The sequence below is a fragment of the Trachinotus anak genome, unplaced genomic scaffold (genome assembly GCF_046630095.1).
Source record: "Trachinotus anak isolate AG129_WGS33_773 ecotype Australia unplaced genomic scaffold, CSIRO_AGI_Tana_v1 ptg000025l, whole genome shotgun sequence".
Lineage (NCBI taxonomy): Eukaryota > Metazoa > Chordata > Actinopteri > Carangiformes > Carangidae > Trachinotus > Trachinotus anak.
Window position 1 is genome coordinate 15,740,920 of NW_027273876.1, and position 25,563 is coordinate 15,766,482.

The 25,563-nt window shown below is 43.3% G+C and overlaps 1 protein-coding gene across 4 annotated transcripts; it reads left to right on the forward strand.

Moving 5' to 3' along the window:
• Window positions 1-957: 957 nt before the first annotated feature.
• Window positions 958-25,423, forward strand: ep300a (E1A binding protein p300 a). 4 transcript variants are annotated; one of them, XM_071462182.1, is made up of 31 exons: window positions 958-1,750; window positions 3,700-4,394; window positions 5,557-5,736; window positions 6,063-6,393; window positions 7,142-7,261; window positions 7,636-7,875; window positions 8,244-8,349; window positions 8,489-8,614; window positions 9,229-9,346; window positions 9,825-9,966; window positions 10,674-10,748; window positions 11,114-11,199; window positions 11,386-11,538; window positions 11,854-12,345; window positions 12,677-13,085; window positions 13,304-13,422; window positions 13,653-13,716; window positions 14,041-14,216; window positions 15,372-15,460; window positions 16,477-16,587; window positions 17,391-17,447; window positions 17,559-17,636; window positions 17,734-17,801; window positions 18,186-18,336; window positions 18,520-18,666; window positions 18,795-18,908; window positions 19,051-19,216; window positions 19,439-19,606; window positions 19,718-19,879; window positions 20,074-20,355; window positions 20,490-25,423. In XM_071462182.1, the coding sequence occupies exons 1-31, from the start codon at window positions 1,657-1,659 to the stop codon at window positions 23,766-23,768; spliced, it is 8,598 nt and encodes a 2,865-aa protein (XP_071318283.1). In that variant the 5' UTR covers window positions 958-1,656; the 3' UTR covers window positions 23,769-25,423. The 4 variants fall into 4 exon arrangements, with proteins under 4 accessions (XP_071318283.1, XP_071318284.1, XP_071318286.1 ...); XM_071462183.1 differs by having other exon boundaries at window positions 7,142-7,255; XM_071462185.1 differs by having other exon boundaries at window positions 981-1,750; window positions 7,142-7,255; window positions 16,507-16,587.
• The last annotated feature ends 140 nt before the right edge of the window (window positions 25,424-25,563 follow it).

Sequence of the window (25,563 nt, forward strand, 5' to 3'; positions counted from 1 at the left end):
TTATTGAGCATCTATAGCTGTAAAATGCACCGCCAACATCAAACAGATATGTTTCCCTCTTTTACAAACAGCTTGTGGCCAGTCATTGCAGATACTAAGTGGACTCACAAAACTTCATTCTAAATTGCAGGGCAGGCCATGTAGTTTAAAAAAATAAAAAATCATGCCAAATTGCAGGGAAATGTAAAAGAGAATGCTCTTGTCAAGACTACACATTTTCATTTGATCCATAAGCATGATACTGCACTGACCAAGCAGAGAATATATGTGACACTGTTTATCTATTAATTTCATTTAATTTGGAGAATTTGTGAGAAACTCTGAGAACACTGACAGTTGATAGGCATAGTTTAACTTGTGTGAATAAGACTGTGAATGAATGGCTGTGGAGCAGTCATATCAATAAGACTACACAGTAACAGCTCTTGCTCTGCAATTGTTAGGTTTACTGAAAAAAAAGGCTTTTCAAACAGGTAATTGCTCTTCAATAAGAACTGTGCAAAACTCTGGGTTGATTTTGAACATTCTCCCTGAACTGCCTCACTTCAGAATTAATACTTAAGCAGCACATTTACTTTTACAGACCTTGATGTGCACCTAACAAAGACAGAATAAGGTAAGGCTGTTGAGTCTCAAGATGTAAGAACAGGACAGGAGGATGATTTTTAACTGAGAAGTCAATGAATGAGGCTTGCCATGAAGTCAAAGTGGGAGCGTTTACACATGAACAGACCAAGGAAATTGTATTTGTGTTGAGAACTTTGTGCATGAGGCCACCATTTTGCCTATGAGTGAATGCTGACTGCTGAGTAATTCAAACCAAGTGTTTCCTGAGAAGCATACACACATATACTTATAAGTGTGAATCCATCTGTGCCCCTGCACTTGAAAAGCAAAGTTGCTGCAAGTGTTTAATTTGCTCTTTTTAAAAGCACTGACTGCAAAATGGATTGACAATTTGAGTGCTTGCATTTAAGATAACTGTTGAACATTATCCAACTTTAAGGTTTGCAGCCAAACCTCTACAGACAGTTGATGCAAGTTCATGTTCCTGTATAGATGGTTTTAAAAAAACAACTTCTTTTCTTTTAAATGCATAGCATTGCGAATACGCATTGTACTTTCTCCATCGTTGCAGCTGCACGGCTTTATTATTTTTTTTTATTTGCATCCCCTCATCCTCACCCGCTGCCACCAGCAGCACCACCATCACTTCGCAGGCAAACAAGCCTTTTCTGCCCGACATTATCTTCATCCAGACTCCGCTGGATTGGAGGCTGAAATGACGGATGCAACCATGGGAGAGAGACCCGGGGACGGTTTATTTACATCCGAAGAGGTTGTATAAGTTTAGAGGGAAGCCGCTGCGTGTGTCTCCCCCTTTACTTTCACCGACCCCCTCCTCCTCCGCTGGCAGAAATTTATAAAGAACAAAAAATCCGACGAGGGAGGGAGGGGGGTTGATATACGCCGAGGCTGAAATCGAGAGGCGAACCCAGGGAAAGAGGAGTAATTTGTACACGGGACTTTCCCCCTCTTAGTCCCCCCAAAGGAGGGGGAAAAGTCGCAATATTGGAAACGAAGAGGAATGAGCTTCTAAGGGCGTGAAAACGTCTGCAATTGTGGATACTTTATATATTTTTATTTCGAAAAAATATGGCCGAGAACGTTCTGGACTCTGGCCCGCCTTCAGCCAAGAGGCCTAAACTCTCCTCTCCGGCACTTTCCGCCTCCGCCAGCGATGGAAATGGTAAGTATTGTTTAATGATATAATTTGTTACGGTGTTATTCGTTAAGTTTATTGTTTTTCGGCGTCTTGGGTGTACTTGATAGAGGAAGAAGACGCGGGATTACTCTTCTGTTTTTGTCGTAGCTTGCTAATGTTAGCGTGCTAGTAGTGAGTGTGTGTGTCGGACGTGAGGAGGGCTCCCCCAGCTAGCTCGCATGCTAACAGCCATTTTAGCCGGAGGTAGCCCTGTTAGCCCTTCGGCTAACGCTAGGCAAGCTAACTGAATGCGGGTCCTCAACTGACGGTCCCGTGTCTAATGGCTACTTTAGCCGGGCTGAAAATGAGCTCAATGCCGAGCCAACTTATGATAAAGTTTTTGGTGTCAAACAGTTGTGCCAAATTGGCATTCAGCTACAGCTACATCCATTCTGTTATTCGAGTTTTAAGGCTTCTAACATGTAAAACAATCTGTTTTGCCCCATCATAACTCGGACCCATTCCCAACAAACGTTAGCTGCCGTTTATAGTGTTAGCGAAAGCAGAGGTTACCGATGGTGCTAGTCTTGTTGGAAAGCTAAATTTAGGCCCACAGGTTACTGATTGTTGAGCTCAAATTGCCATTGTTGGTGTGTGTGTGTTTTTTTGTGGATGGCGTGTGGCAGCAGCTGGAATAGTGGCCTATGAACAAAACTGTGGAGCATGGACAGCGCCATGTCCAGCCACTGCGATGTTACCCAGCGAGTAAAGTTAGCAAGCAAATGCTTCTCCAAGCACGAAATAGTCTCTCAGATTTCATCACTTAACCATTCACTCAATAATTTTACAACGAACAGCTGCATCTTCGGCTGTATACTCAGCATTAGGTGATCACTGGCAGTCAGCATCAGTTGAAAGACTTTTACGATGAAATCGCCCAGACGTTAGACACATTACGTTACCTTGCATGATATATTTTGGGTGCTGTCAAGGAAAGGACCTGTATATGAGGATGCAATTGATTGCACTCAAATTTATTGTCTTTTGACATTATGTGTGACGCTGCCAAACAGAGTGTGAATAGTTAAATTGAGGAGTAAACGCATATATCGAGAACTGGTACAGATTTACTTCATTAAAGGTTAGGACTGCAATCTGCCGGTTATTTTCATTGTAATAAACAATTGGACATAGTCACAATTCACAACAATATAAAAAGAAATGGCACATGACCATTATAAGTGACCTGTGCTGTTATATCTTCATGGCTTAGTTAATCTGACATGTAACCAAAAATCCAACATGTTCAGTTTGTAATAAAATAAAACGGGGGAAAAACCCCCAAAATGTTGTCATTTTCAGCACATCTCTTTGTAAGGAATAAATGTAAGGTAACTCGTAAAATTATGTGAACAATGAAAAAAGAGAGAAAAATATATTAATGCATGTTCATCATGTATCTTTCTTGATTGTCTAAGCAAGGTGCTGTTGAACTCAGTGAATACGGACTGCCAAATCTGAATGTACATCTCAACCAACTTGTCTCCATTTTGTGCCAGTACTTTTTTTTTCTTTTTCTTTTTTTTTTTTTTTTTTTTTTTTTTTAAATGGTCCGTTCATCACCTTGTCTGTACAGACCTGTCTTTGCAATATGTTGAATCACTTTACTGCTATGGATCTGTGTGTGGGAAGGCCAGGAGGACATGTATGTTTGCATATATGTTTGTGCACACAGCTTCACGCTAGTTCCTCTGGTTTTCTGACGTGATTAATTTCTGATGGGAGAAAATTAGTCATACACTTCTAAACAGCTTTTATCAGTTTTTAATGTCAAGCATGCAATTGCATTTTCACTCAGTCATGCTGAAAAATGAAGGATTATACCGGCTTAACACGGCTGTGGCCCTTATTGTCCTCCTCTCACCCTCTCCCTGTTTTGTCTCCTATCGTATTGTCTCCCCCCTCCTAAACTTTGCATTTCTTCTCCATTTCAGATTTCGCCTCACTGTTTGACTTGGAGCATGATCTCCCAGACGAGCTCATCAGCTCTAATGAACCTGGCCTGATCAATGGTGGGGACCTCAACCAGCTGCACACCACTCTGGGAGGAGGACCTACAGGGCTGGGTCCTGGAGGAGGCAGTGGAGGGACAGGAGGAATGGGTCTTGGGCTTGGCCCTGGAGGGGGTCCTGGGGGTGTTGGCGGAGGCCAGGATGCGGTGGCCAAGCACAAACAGCTGTCAGAGCTTTTGCGTTCAGGGGCACCCACCTCAACCCAGCAAGGGCACCAAGGAGCCATGGGCAGCCCAGGAGGGCCCACTGCCATGGGGCAACACTTGGCGAACATGAAAGCATCCCCTGGCCAGGGACCTCAACAAATGATGGGCCAGGGGCAGCAGCAGCACCTCTCCCCTCAACAGCAGGCCAGCATGATGCAGCAGCAACAGAATGCTGCAGCTGGAATGATAGGTGGCATGAACAGGGCCATGATGGGAGCACAGCAGAAAGGCAATAATGGACAGCAGCAACCAGGAATGATTGGGAACCAGGTGATGAATGGCTCCCCCAGGATGGGCTTTGGGAATCAGGGGATGGGTGGCAACAGCAACCTGTTGGCTGAGACCCTACAACAGCAGGGACCTGGGGGCCAGGCCGGAATGAGAGGCCAGCAGCCAGGAGCAATGAACAAGGTATGTTTATAGAAATGTTCTTTTCCTATTGACTTAGTTTAACATTCCACATCATCCATTTTATTTAAGAAAATGTTTCTCAATTGTTCGGAAACAAGAAAGTTGTAAACACCATAGTTGGTGAAAATAAAATCCAGTACTTCAAGTACATGCTCAATTTTGTTCTCCTCAGTAGTCATTTGTAGAATTCACGGAAGCTACTTTTTGCATGATTGATGATTGATTGCAGGTCAAGACCATATGACCAAGTGCTTGTGCAAATCTGTTTCACAAATTATATTTTGATGTTGTTGTTCTTTAAACTTTGGTTTGACAAAGTAGTGCTTTGTGTCTGTGACCATGTCTTTGTATTTTAACACCAATAAGCAATGCACAGCATGCTTAAGCTTGTAGCTGAAGTGGCAAAAAGTGCTCTGCTTGTGTTTTTGACAGTCCCATGGGAGTAACAATAAAAATGTTGCAGTGGCAGGCTGCCACTGCTCAATGAATGTGGTGGAGATGCTGATGTTTGATTTAGCTGCGGAGATCAAAAGCAGTGAGAGTGTCCAGGTTAGGTACTGGATCTTGTTGAGGTGATAGAACGAGTAACAAGAAGAGGAGAGAGACAGAGATACTGATGAGAAGATAATCAGTCATTTTAAAAAGTTCAAATAATCCCTGTAGTGTGAAGGAAGAAAAGGGGAACTGTTCATGTCAGATTGCTGTCATGTCAGATTACTGTCACACACTCTGACAACTGTTAATGCTGTGGATGTTAAATCTCACTGCATATGTTTTTAGATGATGATTTAGATTTTCTTTTGATTTAATTACATATGACTTGATGCTGTAACCTGGTTAACTGGAAATACAAGTGGTAAAAAAAAAACATGATTTAATGTTATTTTGTCTTTTGGGAGGTGGAGGCGTCCCTTTAACTTTGGCTCTGATAGAGTGCATGGTGTGAGGAAATATCCACAGCTAAGGTTTGAGGTCTTAGGGAGACACTGGAAGAGGACAAAGTAATGTTACATGTACAGTTCAATTCTGTCATTAATAATATTAATGAAATGTGGTTGCTACATAATAAATTGTCCTCTTTCTTTGTCTGATGTCACTTTCCTTTACTCTTCATCATTCATACTACTCTCTGTCTTTAATTGTTTTCATTTTTTGCTCCTAGATGGGGATGATGGGGAACCCAGGGGGCCCTTTTGGAGGTCCATATGCAGGGCAGGGGAATCAAGGTCTGGGAGGTGCAGGGCTGGGCCCTCAGCTCCAGAATAAAGGCCCCATGGCCAACAGCCTGGCGCAGTTCAATGTGGACAAGAAGAACCAACCCATGCAAGGAATGGCTGCTATGGTAGGGAGGCAATACAAGTGACTGCAAAAGTGTTTGTCAGTTACAAGAATATGACTTGGGTATCACCTCATCTCTCTTTTCTCCAACTTGTTCTTCCACCTTTCTGCTGCTCTGTATGCCCTGTTCCTTTCACTTGACCCAATCTTCTTTTTTAAATGCTCCTCTTATTGTTAATTCACCACCCCTCATCTCTTCTTATTCTCTCCATCCTCTTTCCTTTTTACTCTGCCATTGCTTCTTACTCACCTTTCCCTGTTTCCTGTATGTTTACTTCTCTTGTCTCATCCATTTCACATCTTCTTATTCCCTCTCCCTTTACTTACCAGGGCTCCCAGCAGTCACAGACAGGTGTGGGTGGTCCGTCTGGTGCACCTGTGGGAGGGGCCCCAGGGATGGTGCCCAGTGCTCAGGCAGGTCTAGGGGGTCCTGGTACACAGGTTTCTGCAGCATCTGCTGCAGCTGGTGCACCACCCACAGCTGACCCTGAGAAGCGCAAGCTAATCCAGCAGCAACTGGTACTCTTGCTTCATGCACACAAGTGCCAGCGGAGGGAACAGGCCAACGGTGAAGTCCGGCAGTGCAACCTACCCCACTGCCGCACTATGAAGAACGTTCTCAACCACATGACTCACTGCCAGGCTGGCAAGTCCTGTCAGGGTGAGTAGAATGGATCCTACATGCGCCTGCACTCGAAGATTAGTCCCTATGTTTGACAATCAGGCTTGCTACAGAGATATTGAAGTGTTATCATGGATAATAGTTGCAAGTACTTTATCTTTTATATTATAATCAACAAACCTAGTGAGATAACAGTCATTCTGTATTAATCTGGGTGACAAATATTGTCTGTGTTGACCCACTTTGATATTGCTTGTACCTCGTTTAGAATTCCATTGTTGTTAGACATGAAGAATCCATATCATTGTTTATTGGCTGATATATTCTTTGATTAAAGTGGACACAAACAGTCAAATTTATTCTGAAACAATGCTGCATTTTTATTTTCTATAGAGTAGCTTTGTGTTGGTTAGATGTTACTGTGCATGCTCACGGTTGTAGTTTACTGTTTACACTGCTCTGCAGCCTGAAGAGCTGTCACCCAATGCAGTTGTATAGCAGATGCACAAAAGGCATAAGCTACACCATGTTTTGGCTACAGAGACAGTACATGGCAATGAATTTTATGGTTTGGGTTTCTGGTATACTAATAAAAACCATGAAACACCACCAAACTTATTTTTTAAGTTTCCTAACAGTTTTCAGCCAAGCATCTCTAATTTCACTGAATCATTTTTTCCCTCGACCTCACTTTATTTTATTCTTTATTCTTCTGCCTTGTTCCCCTCCCATTATGTACCTCTGTGTTCCCCAACTCTTCCTCTCTTTCTGCTGTTTTTATCCTCAGTTGCTCACTGTGCATCATCAAGGCAGATCATCTCTCATTGGAAGAACTGCACGCGACATGACTGTCCTGTCTGCCTGCCACTGAAGAATGCTGGGGACAAGAGGAACCCGCAGTGTGAGTGTCTGTATCTGACCAAATGATGCTATACATGGATATTATTATTGTTCACTCAACACTGTACATCTTAATGATTTTATCATGTTGTCATTATTATATTATCAGCAATTTGACTTTAAAAATACATTGATATAATGCTTTTAATATTGTGATGTCAGTATTACTCTGTGCTGTATCTTTTGAGTATTAGTAGGCTGTATTAGTAAGACGATAATCTGTAGTGTACTAAATGATAGTATGATTTGCAGCATGATATTTTTTAGTTTTGCATAAATATTCAGTCACAGGGTTTTCATAAGACTAAATTTTTTTCGATTCTGTCGGAAAGATTAGATGTATTATTAACCCTCTTCTCTCGTCTTGTTATGTTCTCACAGCTCTACTTGGTGGGGCTGGTGCAGGGCTCGGCAGCTCTCTTGGGGCCGTACCTGGTGGCCAGCCAAGCGCTCCTAACCTCAACCCGCCGAGCCAGATTGACCCTAGCTCCATAGAAAGAGCCTACGCAGCCCTAGGCCTCACTTACCAGGGCAACCAGATCCAAGCTCAGACTGCCCAACCCAATATGCCCAACCAAGGCCTGCAAGGTCAGGCTGGCATGAGGCCTCTGAATCCAATGGGTGAGTTAGCTTGTGTTTTCACTTGCTTCCCTCTTCAGGTATTTTCAGTAGAAAGACATACTGTTAACTATTACTAATATCAGTGAGAGTTTAGCATTTTATGAACTTTCAGCTCTCAAAATTAGAGATTACTTGGAGAATAAGATGCTTTTAGTGGCCTTATTGTCAAGTATGAAATGTGCCTAGAAAAAGTAGCCGTCAAAGAATATGAAAAAGAAAATCAAGGAGACCTGTCGACACAGTCTGACCAGCACCTCAAGAATATGCTTTTAATTTCTTTTTGAAGACATTAAGGGTATAAAACTGTTATTAATGGCAGAGAAACACAAGGAATAAAAACTTATGTCTTGTCCTTTTTATATGTGTAGGTGCAAATCCGATGGGAGTCAATGGAGGTGTGGGAGCTCCACCTCAAAACCAACAAGCCAACCTGCTACAGGATACCATGATGCACCTGAATGTGAACAGCCAAGGGTGAGAAGTAACACAGACCGCATAGCATATAATTTGTTGGATAGTTTGATTAGAAGAACACCCATTGCTTCTGTTTTATTGACCAAGGCACACATCTATGATTTTAAGTTAATCATTAAAATCATACTGTCTCTCTCAGTCTGTTGACTGATGCTGGTGGGGTCGGCTCCTTGCCTACGGCAGCCCCTCCCTCTGCCACAGGCATGAGGAAAAGCTGGCATGAGGACATCACGCAGGACCTAAGAAACCACTTGGTACACAAACTGTAAGTACTAGAGAAAAACTCTGCATTATGCCTTTTAAAACTGCGCACACAGTCACATTATTGCTGCTGTATTATGTTAATACAGTTTTTTTGAATGGTACACATATTGTGTTTTTGGTGTTTTAGTGTTTGTTTTTGTTCTTTTTTTAAAATAAAATCACAGCCCCAGTTTTTGCCTCTTGCACGTAGCTGCTCGTAAGGTTAGCAAACCTGTTATATGTTGTAAGCCAACAAGAGATTTATTCCTCTTCTGTGGCAGTCAACATAGCACACAGCCCTGATGGTTACTGCGCCATATTCAGAGCCTGACAAGATATTAAGTGCTGATAAACAGTCCCGTTAACCATGATAAACACTGGTGCGATAACTATATACTGGCACTTCCCAAAGACACATACACACACACACACCAGGTAGAACCTCTTGTAGAGTCTCCAGCCCATTTACGACCCACACAGAAAGTCTTCCAGGGGAGTATGATTAGTGTTTAGATGCCTTATCAACACAAATTACATGTTGTGTTTAAGTAACTCTTTGTCTGAGACGGGAGCTAACAATTACATCATTTTTCAACTTCTTCTCCTTTTCTCCTCCTTGTCTTCTCCCATCCACAGTGTTCAGGCCATTTTTCCAACTCCAGATCCCGCTGCTCTCAAGGACCGTCGAATGGAGAACCTGGTGGCCTATGCCAGAAAAGTTGAGGGAGACATGTATGAGTCAGCCAACAGTAGAGTAAGTTGCTCAGAGAGGGGGGGACTTTGGGGATCCCTGTCATTTGGCAGCTATAGCCAGCTGCTATGTCACTCCATCAGTCATAACTTGATTTCAAAAGTTAAATATTTCACAGTTTATATGCCATTGTGGGATGTGGCTGCAAACCTAGAGCATATAAGCCTGTTTGGTGAATTAACAGGTTAAGTACTAAATTTACTGCAGTTGGTAAAGCAAAGGTTTAGTCTGGGCTCTAATCCTGGGGGAGTAGTGAATTATTACTGGCCTTATACATAATCCTGTGGCTAAATTGCCTTTTTTCATTATTTCTTATATTGACTTATAGTTATTAAAAAAACTCTACAAATATCTATTGCTGCAATACACATATTGTAGAAGTACTATTGTTTTTCTACTGCTTCCATTTTCAAATTTTTATCTGTCTACTTTTTTTTGGATGTTTAACCCCTTTGGTCCCATTTTCCCCTTTTTTTGACAGGCTGAGTACTATCACCTCCTGGCAGAGAAGATCTATAAGATCCAGAAGGAGCTGGAGGAGAAGAGGAGGACACGGCTCCAGAAACAGGGTCTGGGCCTTGGGCCTGCCGGCATGGGTCAGCCCCCTACTGGTCTGCCTCCAAGTGAGTTGACATGCAGCATATGTAGACTTGGATGGGCTAATGTTATGCTGGGCAGCACACATTGCAATGCAACATTGGGACATTTTAGCACTGTTTTGTATCTAAACTCATGCATTGGATTTAATGCCAGCTACAGTGTTTGACTACATATTGCTCACTGCAGTATTATTTGTATTGTATTGTGTTATCTTGATGTCCTCTTTTTACTGCATTTGGCAGACTTGCATGTAGCTATTTTATTGGACAGTTTTGGCAACCTGTTAAACTGTGAAGAGGAGTAAATGTGAATCTCATTCGCAATTCCCTTTATTTGCTGAAACTTTTGCCATGCATTATACCTTGGTTAGTGTTTTTCAGTTAATTTTGTCATGTTGAATGTCCCTAAGAGAGATGCTTCTGTCAGTTCCCTGTCATGGGATGCTATTTTTTTTGAATTGGTCCAGATTATTCACAAATTGTTGAACTGTTTGGCAGATTTTAAAAGAAGCTCAAGGTGCATTTCCATGTGTCTCTGTTCAGTCATTTGGTACCACATTAGTCCAAATGCCAATAATCCTTCTTTACCAAACAAGCAGAACAAAGGTTAATGAGATGATGAGAGCATATACAGACATCTCCACTCATGCTAGTTTAGGACAGTTCTACCTCTTCTTTACTGTGCGCAGATGAAAGCCTGATTTCCTTATCTCCTGCCTGTGTTTTTACAGATGGTCCACTCCCTGACCCATCCATGGTGAGACCAGCTGGTCCAAATCAGATGGTTAACAGGATGCAAGGCCCAGGTAAAGATTACAGGGACACACTATGTTAATTCACCAGTTTTAACAAAACCAAAAATTTGTCAAATAGCATTTACTGTTCCATCCGAAATGTTAATTTAAAAATTAAGAAATATAACTTAATCTAAGTCAAAGAGAGAAAACCTTTTCATAGGAAAGGTTTTCTAGTGGTAGACTGTAGGCTTGTGATATTTTTTTTTGACATGGGTTTGACACTGCATTGTGTTTAGAACGTAGAAACATAGAAACCTCACTAAAGCTTATGTATGGGAACTATTGAAGAACCCAAACACAAAATGTGTTTAAGATAAATATTTTCCATGTGAGATTTTATGTGATGTATTATAAGAGTCTTTGTGTTTTGTCAGGTATGAATCAGTTCAATCAGATGGGGATGCAGTCTATGGGCCAGAGGTCCACGCCTCCTCTACCCATAGGAGCATCTGGCAACCAGGTCAGTACTGAACACATCTATCTCTTAGGGGTTTTTATGCATATCGAAACACAACTTAAATAAGGAGAAAAATAAATTGTTACAAACTAATATATAAAAATGCTACTTGAACCATTAAAATTGCTCAGCAGAAAAACTTGAGCATGTGTTTTTAAGAACCCTGCCAATGCTCTTTTACGCCTGTAGATGGGAATGGTTGCATCCAGGATAGGACAGCCCAATGTCAATCAGATACAGAACCAGTATCTGCCCCAGGTACAGTTTCCTGGCTCAGCACCAGGTGTTGGTACAACACAGCCTGGGATGGCCCAGCCCGGGGCACAGACAGGCATGGCACAGGTAAGGTGGCCCGTGTTGCAAGGTACACTTAAGTCTTTACTAAGGACAGAAGTTGATTGTGAATAAGGAATTGTTTATTAATATTTTTGTCCTAATAATTTTGAATGAGAAAAATGATTCTATTGATCCAGGTACAGTAAAACAAAAAATAAGTGTAGTATTGTGCAAAGTAGTGTAAAATGCCAGTGTTTGATGATAGCATCCCAATTTGCAAAGTGCAAATTATGAATATGCATAGAGACACCTAAGAATGCTGCTTCTCTGTGCCCTATGCCCGTTTAATGTGGCTTTACCTTCATCCTTGTCTGTCCACAGACGCAGATGGGCACCCCACCTTCTCTTCCAGTTGCTAGTCCTCTAGCGCAGCCAGGTTCAGCTGGTGGTCCCAGTGGTGTTTCGACAGTGGGGCCAATGGGTCCTCAGAGCGTGGGTAGTGGAGGTCCCAACTCAGCTGTTGGAGCCCCTCCTTCCTCAATGACTCCATCTAACACGAACCAGCAACCCAACTCCATCCCTCATTTGGGAGCCATGCGTGGCAGCTCGCCCTCCCCTGCTCATAGCCGATCCCCTACTCCTCACCAAACACCCCCCAGGCTAGCCGGCTCCCAGACCCCACAGCCACACACCCCTAATGCACCACAGCTAGCTCCACCTCCAGCCCCCCAGCAAAACCAGCTTAGCCAGGGCCCGGGCTCTAACAAGTCCCTCCAGCAGCAGCATATAGGGCCAGCTGGTTCGACCACTCCGTCTCACCCTGGTTTGGCCTCCAGCTCAACACCGCATGGTGCTCAGCTGCCACGCACTCCGGTCAGTGTGATCTAATGTTGCAAAGTTTAACATAAAAACCAGTTCATCTTATGTCACTGATTCCTGCAGCAGTAACTCATGTCTTTCAGGATTAATGTTAACTTCTGCTACCATTTGGTCTTTATCATAAGACCAAACATTTTTACCATTTCCATTCCAAACTGGTCATCCTGGGGTTTTTGGGGTTTCGTGCCATGCTGTACCCATTGAGCTATTCTTGATCTTCATCTTTACATTGCACCCTGTTATTTGATTGTTTGCTTACTTCATGCATCACTATCATATTTACTGTTTCCATGCACCTGAGTTTGTTTTCTGTCTCTCTCCCCAGTTGTCCCAAAAGGGTTCATTTCCAGCAGACAGTCAGGCCCTGACTCCAGCCTCTGTCAGCAGCCTGGACACTTCCTCCCAGCAGCCACAGTCAGATACCTCAGCGACCAACCTCGACCCCAAGATGGAGGTGAAGCAGCAAGATGAAGAGGAGGAGAGTGATGCTGGGAGCTGTTCCAAAGGAGGGAAGCTCAGCAACCTCAAAACGGAGGAAAAGCCTGTGAAATTAGAGCTGAAAAAGGAGGAGTGTTCTGGAGAGGGGGGTAAAGGTGTTCCCATGGACACGTCAACAACAGTACCGACGTCGGGCGTAAAAACAGAAGACAGGAAACCGGAGGTGAAGAAGGAGGTGAAAGAGGAAGAGGAGACATCAGATGCAGCAGTTCAACAGGCCCCGGTGAAAAAGAAGAGTAAGGAGGACTTGAGTTTTTACTAGAAACCTAAACTTCTGAATCATATATGCGATTTTTTTACATTTCAGTTTATATTGTTCATATAAATTGGATTGTGTCATTTTTTTGTCATGGTATTCAAAGGGTTCATTGAAGCAGTCTAAAATTGATTGAAAAATAAGAGCTTTTTGATTCCTCTTTGATCCCAATCTACTCTAATCTCCCTTTCCTCCCAGTCTTCAAGCCAGAGGAGCTTCGTCAGGCCCTGATGCCTACTCTAGAATCTCTCTACAGACAAGATCCAGAGTCTCTGCCCTTCAGAATGCCTGTTGACCCACAACTGCTGTGCATACCTGTATGTATCCCCGCTGAAGTCTTTGTTCCTCTTCCATGTTATGCATTTTTTTTGTCTGTGTTTGGGATTGTATGTATTGCCCTTAAGAACTTCAGATGAAATTCACTATCTCTTGTTTTACTTGTGTATATAATTAACTCACGAAAACAGGTTTTAAGTGCTCAGTCTTTTTTTGATAGAACTTTTTTTTAACAGCTCAACTGTGACATTTACACATTTTGATCTTGCAGGACTACTTTGACATTGTGAAGAATCCAATGGACTTATCAACTATCAAGCGAAAGCTGGACACTGGTTAGTACTTGTTGTTAAATCTTAGATGGTTTGGTCATTTCTGGCCATGGACCTAAATAAACAATAAACAATGAATTTTCTTTTCAAGTTGAATCAGTTTGTGGATCAGTTTTGTTGAAGTGAATTTGTGTCCAAGTAAAGACTAAAAACAGAAATTCAGGTCTTTTATTTGACATTTTTTTGACAGTTTTTTATATGATGGGAAATGGTACATCTGACTAGTAGCTGATGTGTTTTTAAGAAATTCTGCAGTTAGGCTACTATCATTAGTTTGGAGAGGAGTCTTCTTACTCCATCATCCCATGCTTTGTGTTTTGTTTGCAGGTCAGTACCAGGATCCCTGGCAGTACGTGGATGACATTTGGCTGATGTTCAACAACGCATGGTTGTACAACCGCAAAACATCCCGAGTGTACAAGTACTGCTCCAAGCTGGCCGAGGTTTTCGAGCAGGAGATTGACCCCGTCATGCAGAGCCTCGGCTACTGCTGTGGCAGGAAGGTGAGACAATGTTGTGAGACAGTGCTGCATAACTGTCTAAATTGGTGGAAATGGAAATGTATGTTGGTGAGGGATTGGGATTGATTTTATCGTAAACATCAAAGATAATATGATAAAGTTTAATGTGCAAGGGTAGGAGGAAATGTTTTATGCCTTTTTTTTTTTTTGGTCTTTTTTTTTTTTTTTTTTTTTTTTTTTTTAATTGATATCTTAGTATTTGTCAGACAATGGGTTGCCTATTTACAACAAGTCTCTTCCTGCTCTTTTCACTACAATAACAGAGCAGTAACAAGAAAAAGACTTTCAGATTTTAAATAATTAACTGATTTGAAAATTTTAAATCAGGGTAGTTGTAGTTCTTGGTGCTGCTAGGCCTGTGACTCTTATCAACAGGTGAACAGATCCTTCCTATGTGTAATTACACTAATCTTTGATATCTATGCTGAAAATACATTTATAGTGAAAATATGCCTGGATGAGGTGGTGTGTATGAATGTTTTGAGTATGTTTTAGATGCAGATATTAACTCCCCTCATTCACCTCTGAAAATGGAAGCAGTGAAGTGGCTTCATTGCTAAATTTGGCCTTGGGCATACCACCGCCATATCGCATTTCAGCTCTCATTAGACTCTGCTATTTTTGGTTTTGCTGACAAATAACAAAACTGATTGGCCCTTATTATGAGAGACTGGCTGAAAGGTTGACTTCTGACAATGAGACAAAACAAAGTAGTGCTTGACGGTTTTTATAAGACTAAGCCAAACAGAAACTGGAGTTTTTACAGCTGCAGTCTCTATGTACGTTTATCTCACACAGTAGGCCTTGTAATGTTCTATAATATGATATTTAAATTTTTTTTTACGTTTCATTACATAAGTCAACAGTTAAAGACTATTTATTTGGGTGAGATGATAACATTATATAATCGAAGTGTTACAATATGATTAAACAGGAAGTTTTGATGGGGAAGCCATGTTTGTTTAAGTTCCCTCTGTCTCTAGCAAATGCACTAGTTACTGCAAGCACTGGCAGCCCAGTAACATCCTTTTTCTTATTCAGGATGTGTTTACCCTGGGTTAGCTGGCTGAAATGACCATTGTTGATGGTCAACAGATAAATATGTTCTTATCCCTTTTTTGTGTTTCTGTCCTTCAGCTGGAGTTCTCTCCTCAGACACTGTGCTGCTATGGAAAGCAGCTCTGCACTATTCCTCGAGATGCTGCTTACTTCAGCTACCAGAACAGGTATGGAGGGAGGGAAACACCCATGTAATAAAGGGTGAGGGGACAACTAGATGGGTGAAATGGTTAGTAAAAAAGGAAAGGGTTACATTAAAGGTTAATTGGGAATTATTTAAACAGATTAAAACTGATAAAATCCATTTCCCTAAATGCTCCCCTTCACTTCATGTTCCCCGTTTTTATACCTTCATGTGATTCCTAATGCACTGGCATTTTAACGGTCTGTCCTCTCCTCACATTCTTTAAGGTTTTTATTGTTTCATGAAACAACTCTTTAAATAGCAGCTCAACACAGAATGTTTGAAAAAAAATGAAGCTACACAGACAAAGCAAAAAGAAAATGTCTTTGGTGCTATTTGGGGCGTTGATCTTTTGAACATCCCAAAGTAAATGGGCATTTTCTTTGAGGGAGAAGCAGCAATAACAATAATAACACCAATAAAAACCTCACTGGATTGTGAAAGGACGGACTTTAAAATGAACTGCTTGAATGGACAGCTGAGCAGTTGTCTGTGCTTATTTGTTCATATTTGTTCAGTGTCCGTATTATGTCCTGTGCTATGACTTCCTGCTCCAGTTCCCTTCTCCCGTTTAGCTCCTGTTGATTCTGCTCCTGCTCTGTTAGCTGTGATGGTGGTTGTTGTTGCTCATCCTGTCATGTCCAAATTGCTAATCTGTGCTTTGCCTCGGCTCTCTGCTGTGTGTTGTCTTGGATGTTTGTCTCGTCTTGTTCCTGGTCCATATGACTTGTCTGTCCCCCCCTTCCAATGGCTGTGATATCAACATTGGCTTGCTTTTGCCTTGACCAACCATGCACCTCCAAACCCATCCCCCACCCCCTCACCCTCATCCCCTCAAAATCATGACTGGCTGTTGCGATGACGACTTCCTGCTGTCCTGCGCTCCTACTTCCTGCTTGCTCCGCTTGTGGCACCCTGCCTTGCCCATGTCCTGTACCGTTTGGTGACTGCCCTCCCATGCGCTGTCTGTGATTGACTGTGCTGTGGGGAACGGTGTAGTTCACCAAAATTTGGGCTTCTTGCTGACAGGTACCACTTCTGCGAGAAGTGTTTCAACGAGATCCAGGGAGAGACGGTTTCCCTGGGCGACGATCCCACCCAGCCACAGACGTAAGTAGTGCTGTATTAAACAAGAACACTAACTCCACATAAAAATGAAAATGGGTGTGTTCATACTGACATTTTGAAACATAATATTTCCTTTACATAAACTAAGTAGCTCCTGTGACCAAGATAATATTTATTCAGGTTTTATTCAGGTTTTCTTCCTTTGTTTAGAATCATATTTGATAGGTTTAACTGTGATCCCTCTCATTCATAACTTAAGCAAGCGACTCTTCTGGCTGGCATCTCAGGCTGTTACTAGAAATTTTGTCAGGATGTCACTGTGGCATTTTTCTGTGCCTATATGAAAAGTAAATTTAGGCTATTGGACTATATCACTTAGCTTTTAAAATATGTTCATCTGTGTATTTTTCTTCAGAAGATATAAATGGCTGCAATATCCCTTATTTTACTAAATTCAATTGATTCTCATCATGTTCCCCTAAAGAGTTTCTGATAATTTCACGAGCATGTGACAATAATATGCTTTATTTGATGGGGGGGCAAGCTGATACCTAGTGTTCCTGCACAGATATAGAAAGCATTGTAAAGGAAATATTTTTGTTGAAAAATATTTTTCTCTGTTTTGGTTTATGAGTATACAGTTTCTGGATTCTTAATGATGATTCCTCGAGGATGTGCTGTGTCATGGTATACCCTAAATACTGAAGTAAATGTCAAGATAGCTGAGAGCTGAAGTCAGAAAATGTACAGGAAACTGTAAAGAAAAACCTGCCTGATAAATTTGAAACTTAATGCCATGACAATTTCCTCTTGATGTTTTATAGATCTTCTCCCTTTATTTTCAGATCGATAAATAAGGATCAGTTTGAGAAGAAGAAGAATGACACACTGGACCCTGAACTGTAAGTTAACATTCTGCTAATGCCATGTGTTAGCATTGGGGAAAAAGAATAAACAAAATTTCTTTCTAGGACTTAAATGTGTGATGTATAATTTAATCCATTTTTTTCCAGGCTTGTTGAATGTATGGACTGTGGGCGCAGGATGCACCAGATTTGTGTCCTGCACAATGACACAATCTGGCCATCGGGGTGAATAACTTTTTTTAAATTCCCATCATTCTTAAGGTTCAGTGTCTTCTTATCTTATTCGACTGATTTAACCACTTTTCTATTTGTTGTACCTCAGTTTTGTGTGTGACGGCTGCTTAAAGAAGACAAATAAGACAAGGAAGGAGAACAAGTATTGTTCCAAAAGTAAGTGGCAATGCTTCTGTCCTAGTTTATGACATCCTGTTTTATCCTTGAATTAGTGTTCAACCCACATACTAATCTCATGTTGTTACCATTTACCACTCTGAAACTGTAGTTCTATATGAATATGTGGTTAACTAAAGAAATCATACCAAACAATTATAGTTCTAAGTTTTCCTCTGACATACTAGCTTTGTTACTTCCTGCTTTTTTAATGGCTTTGCACAGTACACATGCACATGTACAGCTGCACGTGCACAGCTATATATAGATATGGGAAAAAAATGAATTGAATCAGGTTTCTCATAGCCTTAAGTCATATTTCCCCCTGTTAGTTAGTATACTAACTAAATTTAAAAATGTTTTCCCTGGCTTTCTCCCATACAGGGTTGCCCCAGACAAAGTTGGGCAGTTTCCTGGAAACGAGGGTGAATGACTTCTTGAAGCGTCAGAACCACCCGGAGTCTGGAGAAGTCTCCATTCGCGTCGTCCATGTCTCTGATAAAGTGGTGGAGGTTAAACCAGGCATGAAGTCCAGGTACAGGAAGACTTAAACAGAAAGATCTGCTGCAAGAACAGGCTAACCTGCTTATCAGACAGATTTTTTTTTAGCCTTTGACTTGTAGAAGTTTCTTACTGTGAAAACTGTGAATGAATTGTGAATTTTGTGTTTCTCTATTTTATAGTTCGTAAGTTTACACATCCTTGTTTTTTTCTTCAGATTTGTGGACAGCGGAGAGATGTCGGAGTCTTTCCCATACAGGACAAAAGCCCTTTTTGCATTTGAGGACATTGATGGAGCGGATGTCTGCTTCTTTGGTATGCACGTTCAAGAGTATGGATCTGACTGCCCTCAGCCCAACCAGAGGTATGAACATCACTGTATTTGAGACATTATTTTAGCAAGGCCTTTTTTTAATCACGAAAAATGCATTTTTAAGAGGTGAATCTTATAGCCGTTGTGATATATTTATATTGCTTCTTTCACCCATTCAGGCGAGTATACATATCCTATCTGGACAGTGTACACTTCTTCAAGCCTCGTGGTCTAAGAACAGCAGTTTACCATGAAATCCTCATTGGGTACTTGGAATATGTCAAGAAGTTGGGGTGAGTGCTCCTGAACAAAGAAAACTTTTATTTTGGTCTTAAGTTACCATTCAGGTACTCATGAATAAGTGCCTGAGTGCAGTTTTTTTCCTGTGGGGTCGCAAAGCTTAATTATGCGTTGTCTCTTGTGTGTCGTTGGCAGCTACACCACTGGCCACATCTGGGCCTGCCCACCTAGTGAAGGGGACGACTACATCTTCCACTGTCACCCTGCAGATCAGAAGATCCCAAAGCCCAAACGTCTTCAGGAATGGTACAAGAAGATGTTAGACAAAGCTGTGGCAGAGCGGATAGTGCACGACTACAAGGTAGAGAGGCAGCATTGAACTTAACTCGTTGAACTTGTTATCCTTAATTTTTTTGGTGGGAAATTAGATAATACATGGTCTTTCTTAGCTTTTAAGTTAAAATTCACAATCAATTTTCAACACATTTACTAAGATAAACATCAGTGGTATAGCTGCTGGCAACACGTGATTTGGACCGTATCCATGCAAAACACTGACTTTATTTTCAATGTACCCTTAAAGGATATCTTCAAGCAGGCAACAGAGGATCGTTTGACCAGTGCCAAAGAGTTGCCTTACTTTGAGGGTGACTTTTGGCCCAATGTTTTGGAGGAGAGCATCAAAGAGCTGGAGCAGGAGGAGGAGGAGAGGAAAAGGGAGGAGAACAGCACTTCCAATGAGAGTATTGATGTAAGAATGCTGTGTATCTATCAATATTGCCCTGAAGAGCCTATAAATATATTTTGTACATGAGGTTGTCGATAAGATGATCACTGAATGTCCCCATCCTCTCTTGTGTAGGACACAAAAGGTGACAGTAAAAATGCAAAGAAGAAGAACAACAAGAAGACAAGTAAAAATAAGAGCAGCCTGAGCCGAGCCAATAAGAAGAAGCCAGGGATGCCCAATGTCTCCAATGACCTTTCACAGAAACTCTATGCCACCATGGAAAAACACAAAGAGGTGTGAGAAAATACTTAATACTAATATTAAAATGTCTGGATCTTATCAAGCAACTTACTCTAGGAATAAGTGGACTGGGAAATGAGATGGATCAACTCTTGACTATATTTTCCAGATTTAACTTTAATAAAAAGATTAAAAATACCATAATTCACTTGTTGCTCACCTGCTCTCCTCTCTTTTTCTTGTGCTAGGTGTTCTTTGTCATCCGGCTGATTGCAGCCCCCATGGCAAATGCCTTGCCCCCTATTGTAGACCCGGATCCCCTGATGGCATGCGACCTCATGGACGGCCGTGATGCTTTCTTGACGTTGGCCCGGGACAAACACCTGGAGTTTAGTTCACTGAGGAGGTCCATGTGGAGCTCCATGTGCATGTTGGTGGAGTTGCATAACCAAAGCCAGGACCGCTTTGTCTACACTTGTAATGAGTGCAAGCACCACGTGGAGACTCGTTTCCACTGTACTGTATGTGAGGTGAGTTGGGGAAGGATTGTTTTAGTGAGCCTCATTTGCCGTAACAGGAAATGAACCAAAATGATATTTAGGTTGTAGAACTTGTGTTGCATTTTGTAAACATTTTTAACCGTCATCTATACCATCCCTCACAGGATTACGACCTCTGCATCACATGTTACAACACTAAGGGCCACGAGCACAAGATGGAGAAGTTAGGCCTCGGTTTGGATGATGAGAGCAGCAACCAGGCTGCCGCTACCACTCAGAGCCCTGGAGACTCTCGTCGCCTCAGCATCCAGCGCTGCATCCAGTCCCTTGTCCACGCCTGCCAGTGTCGAAATGCAAACTGCTCTCTGCCGTCCTGCCAGAAGATGAAACGTGTTGTTCAGCACACAAAAGGCTGCAAAAGAAAAACCAATGGTGGCTGCCCCATCTGCAAGCAGCTTATTGCGCTGTGTTGCTACCACGCCAAGCACTGTCAGGAGAACAAGTGCCCAGTCCCGTTCTGCCTAAACATCAAGCACAAGCTCCGCCAACAGCAGCTGCAGCACAGGCTCCAGCAAGCCCAGATGTTAAGGAGGAGGATGGCCAGCATGCAGAGAGTAGGCCAGCCTGCTCCTGGAGGAGCTCCAGGGGGCAATGGTCTGCCCTCTCCAGGAGCCAACAATGGAGCAACTGGTCCTGGTACTCCCACTTCTGTTGGCACGCAGCCTCCTACCCCACAGACACCCACCCAGGGGAACATGCCAAACACGCTTCCACAGCAGCCGGGTGTTGGTATGGGGGGAATGGGAACACCAGGCCAGCAACAACAGATTCAGCAGCAAGGTGGTGCAATGCCCCCTCAACACCATCTCCATCAGTTTCAGCCAGTGGTTGGAGGAGGTGGGGGGGGGATGATGAACTCCCCACAGCAACAGATGGTGCCTCAGCTTCAGCAACAGCCTCCCAATGTCCAGCAACTCCAACAGCAGCCACACCCTGGCGGTTTGCCTCCATACAACCCCAGACCACCTGGAGCCTCTCCTCTCCACCAGTCTCTGGGCAAACCTGGACTGGGTCCAGCCACCCCACCCCAGCAGCAGCAACAACCCAACCAGGGCCAGGGGTCCATGCCAGTGCAAGGCCAACGGCAAGGCCCCCCTTTGGCTGCTGTAGAGACGGCCATAAAAATCCAGCGTCTAGCAGAGACCCAGAGACAGATGGCCCAGGCCCAGGTCCAGATCCGTGGCTTGGGACAGGGGGGCATGATACCCCCACATCCTCACCACCAGAACACCCAGGCCCAAATGGGCATGCCCCACATTGGGGCCCAGGGCATGCCCCCTCAGGCTCAGGGAGTTGTTGGCAGGACTATGTTAGACCCACAGCAACAGGGAATGATAGCAGGGATGCAGCAAGGTGGCCCTCAGTCACAGTTGCCGCCTCAAGTTCAGCAGCAGCTCCAGCAAGTCCAGCAGGCAGGTGGTGGACAACTTCAGCCAACAAACCAGCAGTGGGGTGCTGGGGGACCAGCCATGAACCCTCAGCAACGGCCAGGCATGATGGGTCATATGGCACCACAGCAGCAGCCAGCAGCTGCTCAGCAACAACAGCCGCCAATGAATGCGCAGCAACCTCAACCAGGAAACCGTGGGATGATGCAGGTAATGGGAGTATCAGGAGGGGCAGTGGGAGCACCTAATCCAATACCAGGTGCAGCTGGATCAGGAAACCTACCCCAGGCAGCACTACAAGATCTCCTGCGAACTCTGCGTTCCCCAAGCTCACCCCTTCAACAGCAGCAAGTCCTCAACATCCTCCGTTCCAACCCAACCCTTATGGCTGCTTTTATCAGACAAAGAGCAGCCAGGTATCAAGGTCAGGGTGGTGCCGGAGGACCAGGAGGGCCTCCACAAGGGGGCCCTGGAGGTGTGCGTTTCCAAGGGGCTGCTGGAGGGCTGCCTGGTGTAGGAGGGCCTGGGCCAAACCAACTTGCTAACATGGATGGACAGCAGCAGGTTAATGTAAATCAGGCAGGCCAGCCAGGGATGAACATTGTTCAAGGTGGAGCAGGGGGAGGTAATATGCCTACAATGGCTCAGCTTCAGCAGTTACAACAGCAGCAGCAGCAACAACAGCGTCCAATGTTGCCTGGGAATCTCCAGCAACAGCAGATGGCTGCATTGCAGCAGCAGCAACAACAACAACAACAACAACAACAACAACAACAACAGCAGGGAGCAATGCAAGCAGGGCAACAAGGCAACATGACCACTATGAGTACACAGTTCAGAGAGATGCTGATGAGAAGACACCTGCAGCAGCAGCAGCAACAACAACAACAACAGCAACAGCAGCAGCAACAGCAGCAGCAACAACAACAACAACAACAACAACAGCAGCAGCAGCAGATGGGAAATCATGGGCAGTTCCAGCAGCCTCAGGGACTCCAACAGCAGCAAGGCCAGCAAAGCTTCATGCAGCCTGGCCAGGGACAGCCAGGGATACCCCCCTCTTCCCAACCCCAGCCTGGGGGTGGAGGTGTAGGGGGTCCCCAGCAACAACAAGGAGGACCACAGGGTGGGCCAGGACAGCCAGGCCAGCAGCAAGGTTACCCCAACTCCATGTCACAAGTAGCTGCAGCGCTCCAGCAAAGGCTACAGCTGCATATGCAGCAACAGCAGCAAAATTCAATCAGTGGGCTTCAAGGACAAGACGGAGGGCCTGGTGGAGGTGCTGGTGGGATAGGAGGACCTCCACTTCAGTCTGGACAAGTCGGACCAGGGCAGGGACAACAACAGCAAGGTGGGGTTGGCGGAGGGGGTGGTGGGCCCCCACTGCCGCAGACGTCCCAAGGCATGCATCCCCAGAACATCCACCAGAGGCTGCTGCAACAGCAGCACCTTGGTGGGGGCTCTCCAGCCCAGCACAGCAGTCCCATGAGTCCCCAACAGCAGATGGCTCAGTCCCCTCATCATCTACAAGGACAAGGAGGACTCGGTCCAGCAGGGTCACTCAGCAGTCAGGTCAGGTCACCTCAGCCCTCGCCAAGACCACAGTCGCAGCCCCCGCACTCCAGCCCGTCCCCGCGCATGCAGCCCTCCTCCCAACCTCAACCCCAGCCATCACCTCATCGCATCTCTCCACAGTCCCAGACTGGCTCACCCCACCCAGGCCACCTTAGCCAACATCACCCCAGCATGGCACCACCCCAACCTCCACAACCCCAGCAGCAAGTGTTATCTCAGCAGCAGCCAGGTGGATCTGCAGATCCTGGTCAGTTCAGCTCAGACCAGAACTCCATCATGTCCCAGTTAAGTGGGATGGCAGGGATGCACAGTGGGCAGGGGGGACAGTCGGACATGTTGGGTGGGAATAATAACAACAGCGGCAACAACAACCAGGAGCTGGGAACGAACATTAACCACAACAGTTTAGACCTTATGTAGCCTTGACTCCATATTGTCTTTCTGTCTTGCTGCTCTGTTGAGTTGCCCCAAATGACAAACTGCCATGAAAGGAGAGCGAGGCGGGACTACGGCTTTGGGGTTTTAGAAGTTTTTATTTTTTATTTAAATATTTTTGTGATGTATAAATAAGAACTCAAGCTTCCTTCCTATGGGAGATGCAACATAAATCTTAGAAGTCAATAAATGAATAAATTATAACAATGGTAAGTTATTGCTGTTAATATATATCTATATATTTTTGCCAATTGTGTACAAAAAGGTGGAAGGGCAGTGTTTCAGGTTGAAGATATTTCTTCCTTAAGTCTATGACACAATATTTTTGGGGACTGAGAATTTTGCCTTTTTATGAATATTTTTAAGATTTTAAATGTGGCTAAAAATTAAAGTGAGTTGACACGATGTACCTTTTTTTTATTGTTTTGTTTTCCTCCTCAAATACCCAGTCATGATTGTATCTATTTTGCAGAGAGTAAGTATATTTTATTTCTCAAGTTTTTTTTTTTGTTTTTTTTTTTTTTTCCCCTCAGTGAATCATAAAACAAGCATCAACATATCTTCCGTTACAGTCTTTTCTCACAACAATGTATATTTTACAATGACTGCAACAGTTCACGTACCAAGAATTTATTTTATTTGATGGGTGGGTGGAAGGGTGCGTTAAATGCAGTTTGAGTTTGACAACTTTCCTCTTTTTGTCTTGTCAGGGTCTATAGGTTTTAATTAAACCTTAACAGTGTGGGTGACGCTGACAGGTGGTTTGGTCATATTTTTCTACAGAGAGTGGCCAGATCTGCAGAGCAGATAAATCCTTTTTACACGTGCCACCTCTCCACCCTCCATCCTTCTGTTCTCCTTTGAATGTGCACACCTTCTTTCCCTGACCCCCACCCCCAAAAAATTGGAGGGATGAACTGTTGATGCCTGATTGTCTAGCCTGGAGGTGTATTGTACCTCCATTTGTAGCTGGCCAATGTTAAAAAGGTTGTGCGTGTACATATATTAAAAGCTTGTTTATGAACTGTGACATGGAGAAGAGGTCGATAAAGTTGTTTTTGGGCTGCAGACGTTTGAGAAAATCCTGCCTGTATTCCTAACCCTGGACAATTTCCCTTTCAGTAGTCTTCTGTCTTTCCCCTTTTGTTTTTTGTTTTTTTTTTTATCCTCATGACTGCCTCTCAGCCACAAGGTTTAATTCAATGTTAGTACTGTACAAAGTAAGAAATGGTGGACTTAGATACTGTTTTTTGTAATGAAAGTGAAAGGTGTTAAAAAAAAAAAAATTAATAAATAAAGTTAAAAAAACAAACAAACAAAAAAAACTGTAAATACTTTAAAACCTTATGAGCAGAGAAGGTATTTTCTGCTGCTTTGTTTCCCCTCTTGTTTGATTGGATATTTGCTGTATCTGTTAAAAAAAAAGAAAAAAAAAAGAAAAAAAAAAAACAAAACAAAAAAAAGTCTACGGAAGTACTCCTGAGCTACTGTACAGTATTGAGATTTTTTCTAAAAGGTACAGTATGGGGTGTAGTGGGTCACAAGCACCAATGCGCCTTTTTCTGTGTATTTTTGACAAAGTTTTAGGGAGGGGCGGGGGGTTATTGCAACAAGTCACACACCTGAGCAATCTCAAAACAGTAGACGTGAAACCTGCGCAAAGAAGAGCCAGAAGAGTCAGGGGTTGATTAGAGGTGTGATCTGAATGAGTTTAAATTTGGTCAATTAGCTTTTTATGGAGAGGACTGAAGACACAATATTCACATGCTCACTATTTTTC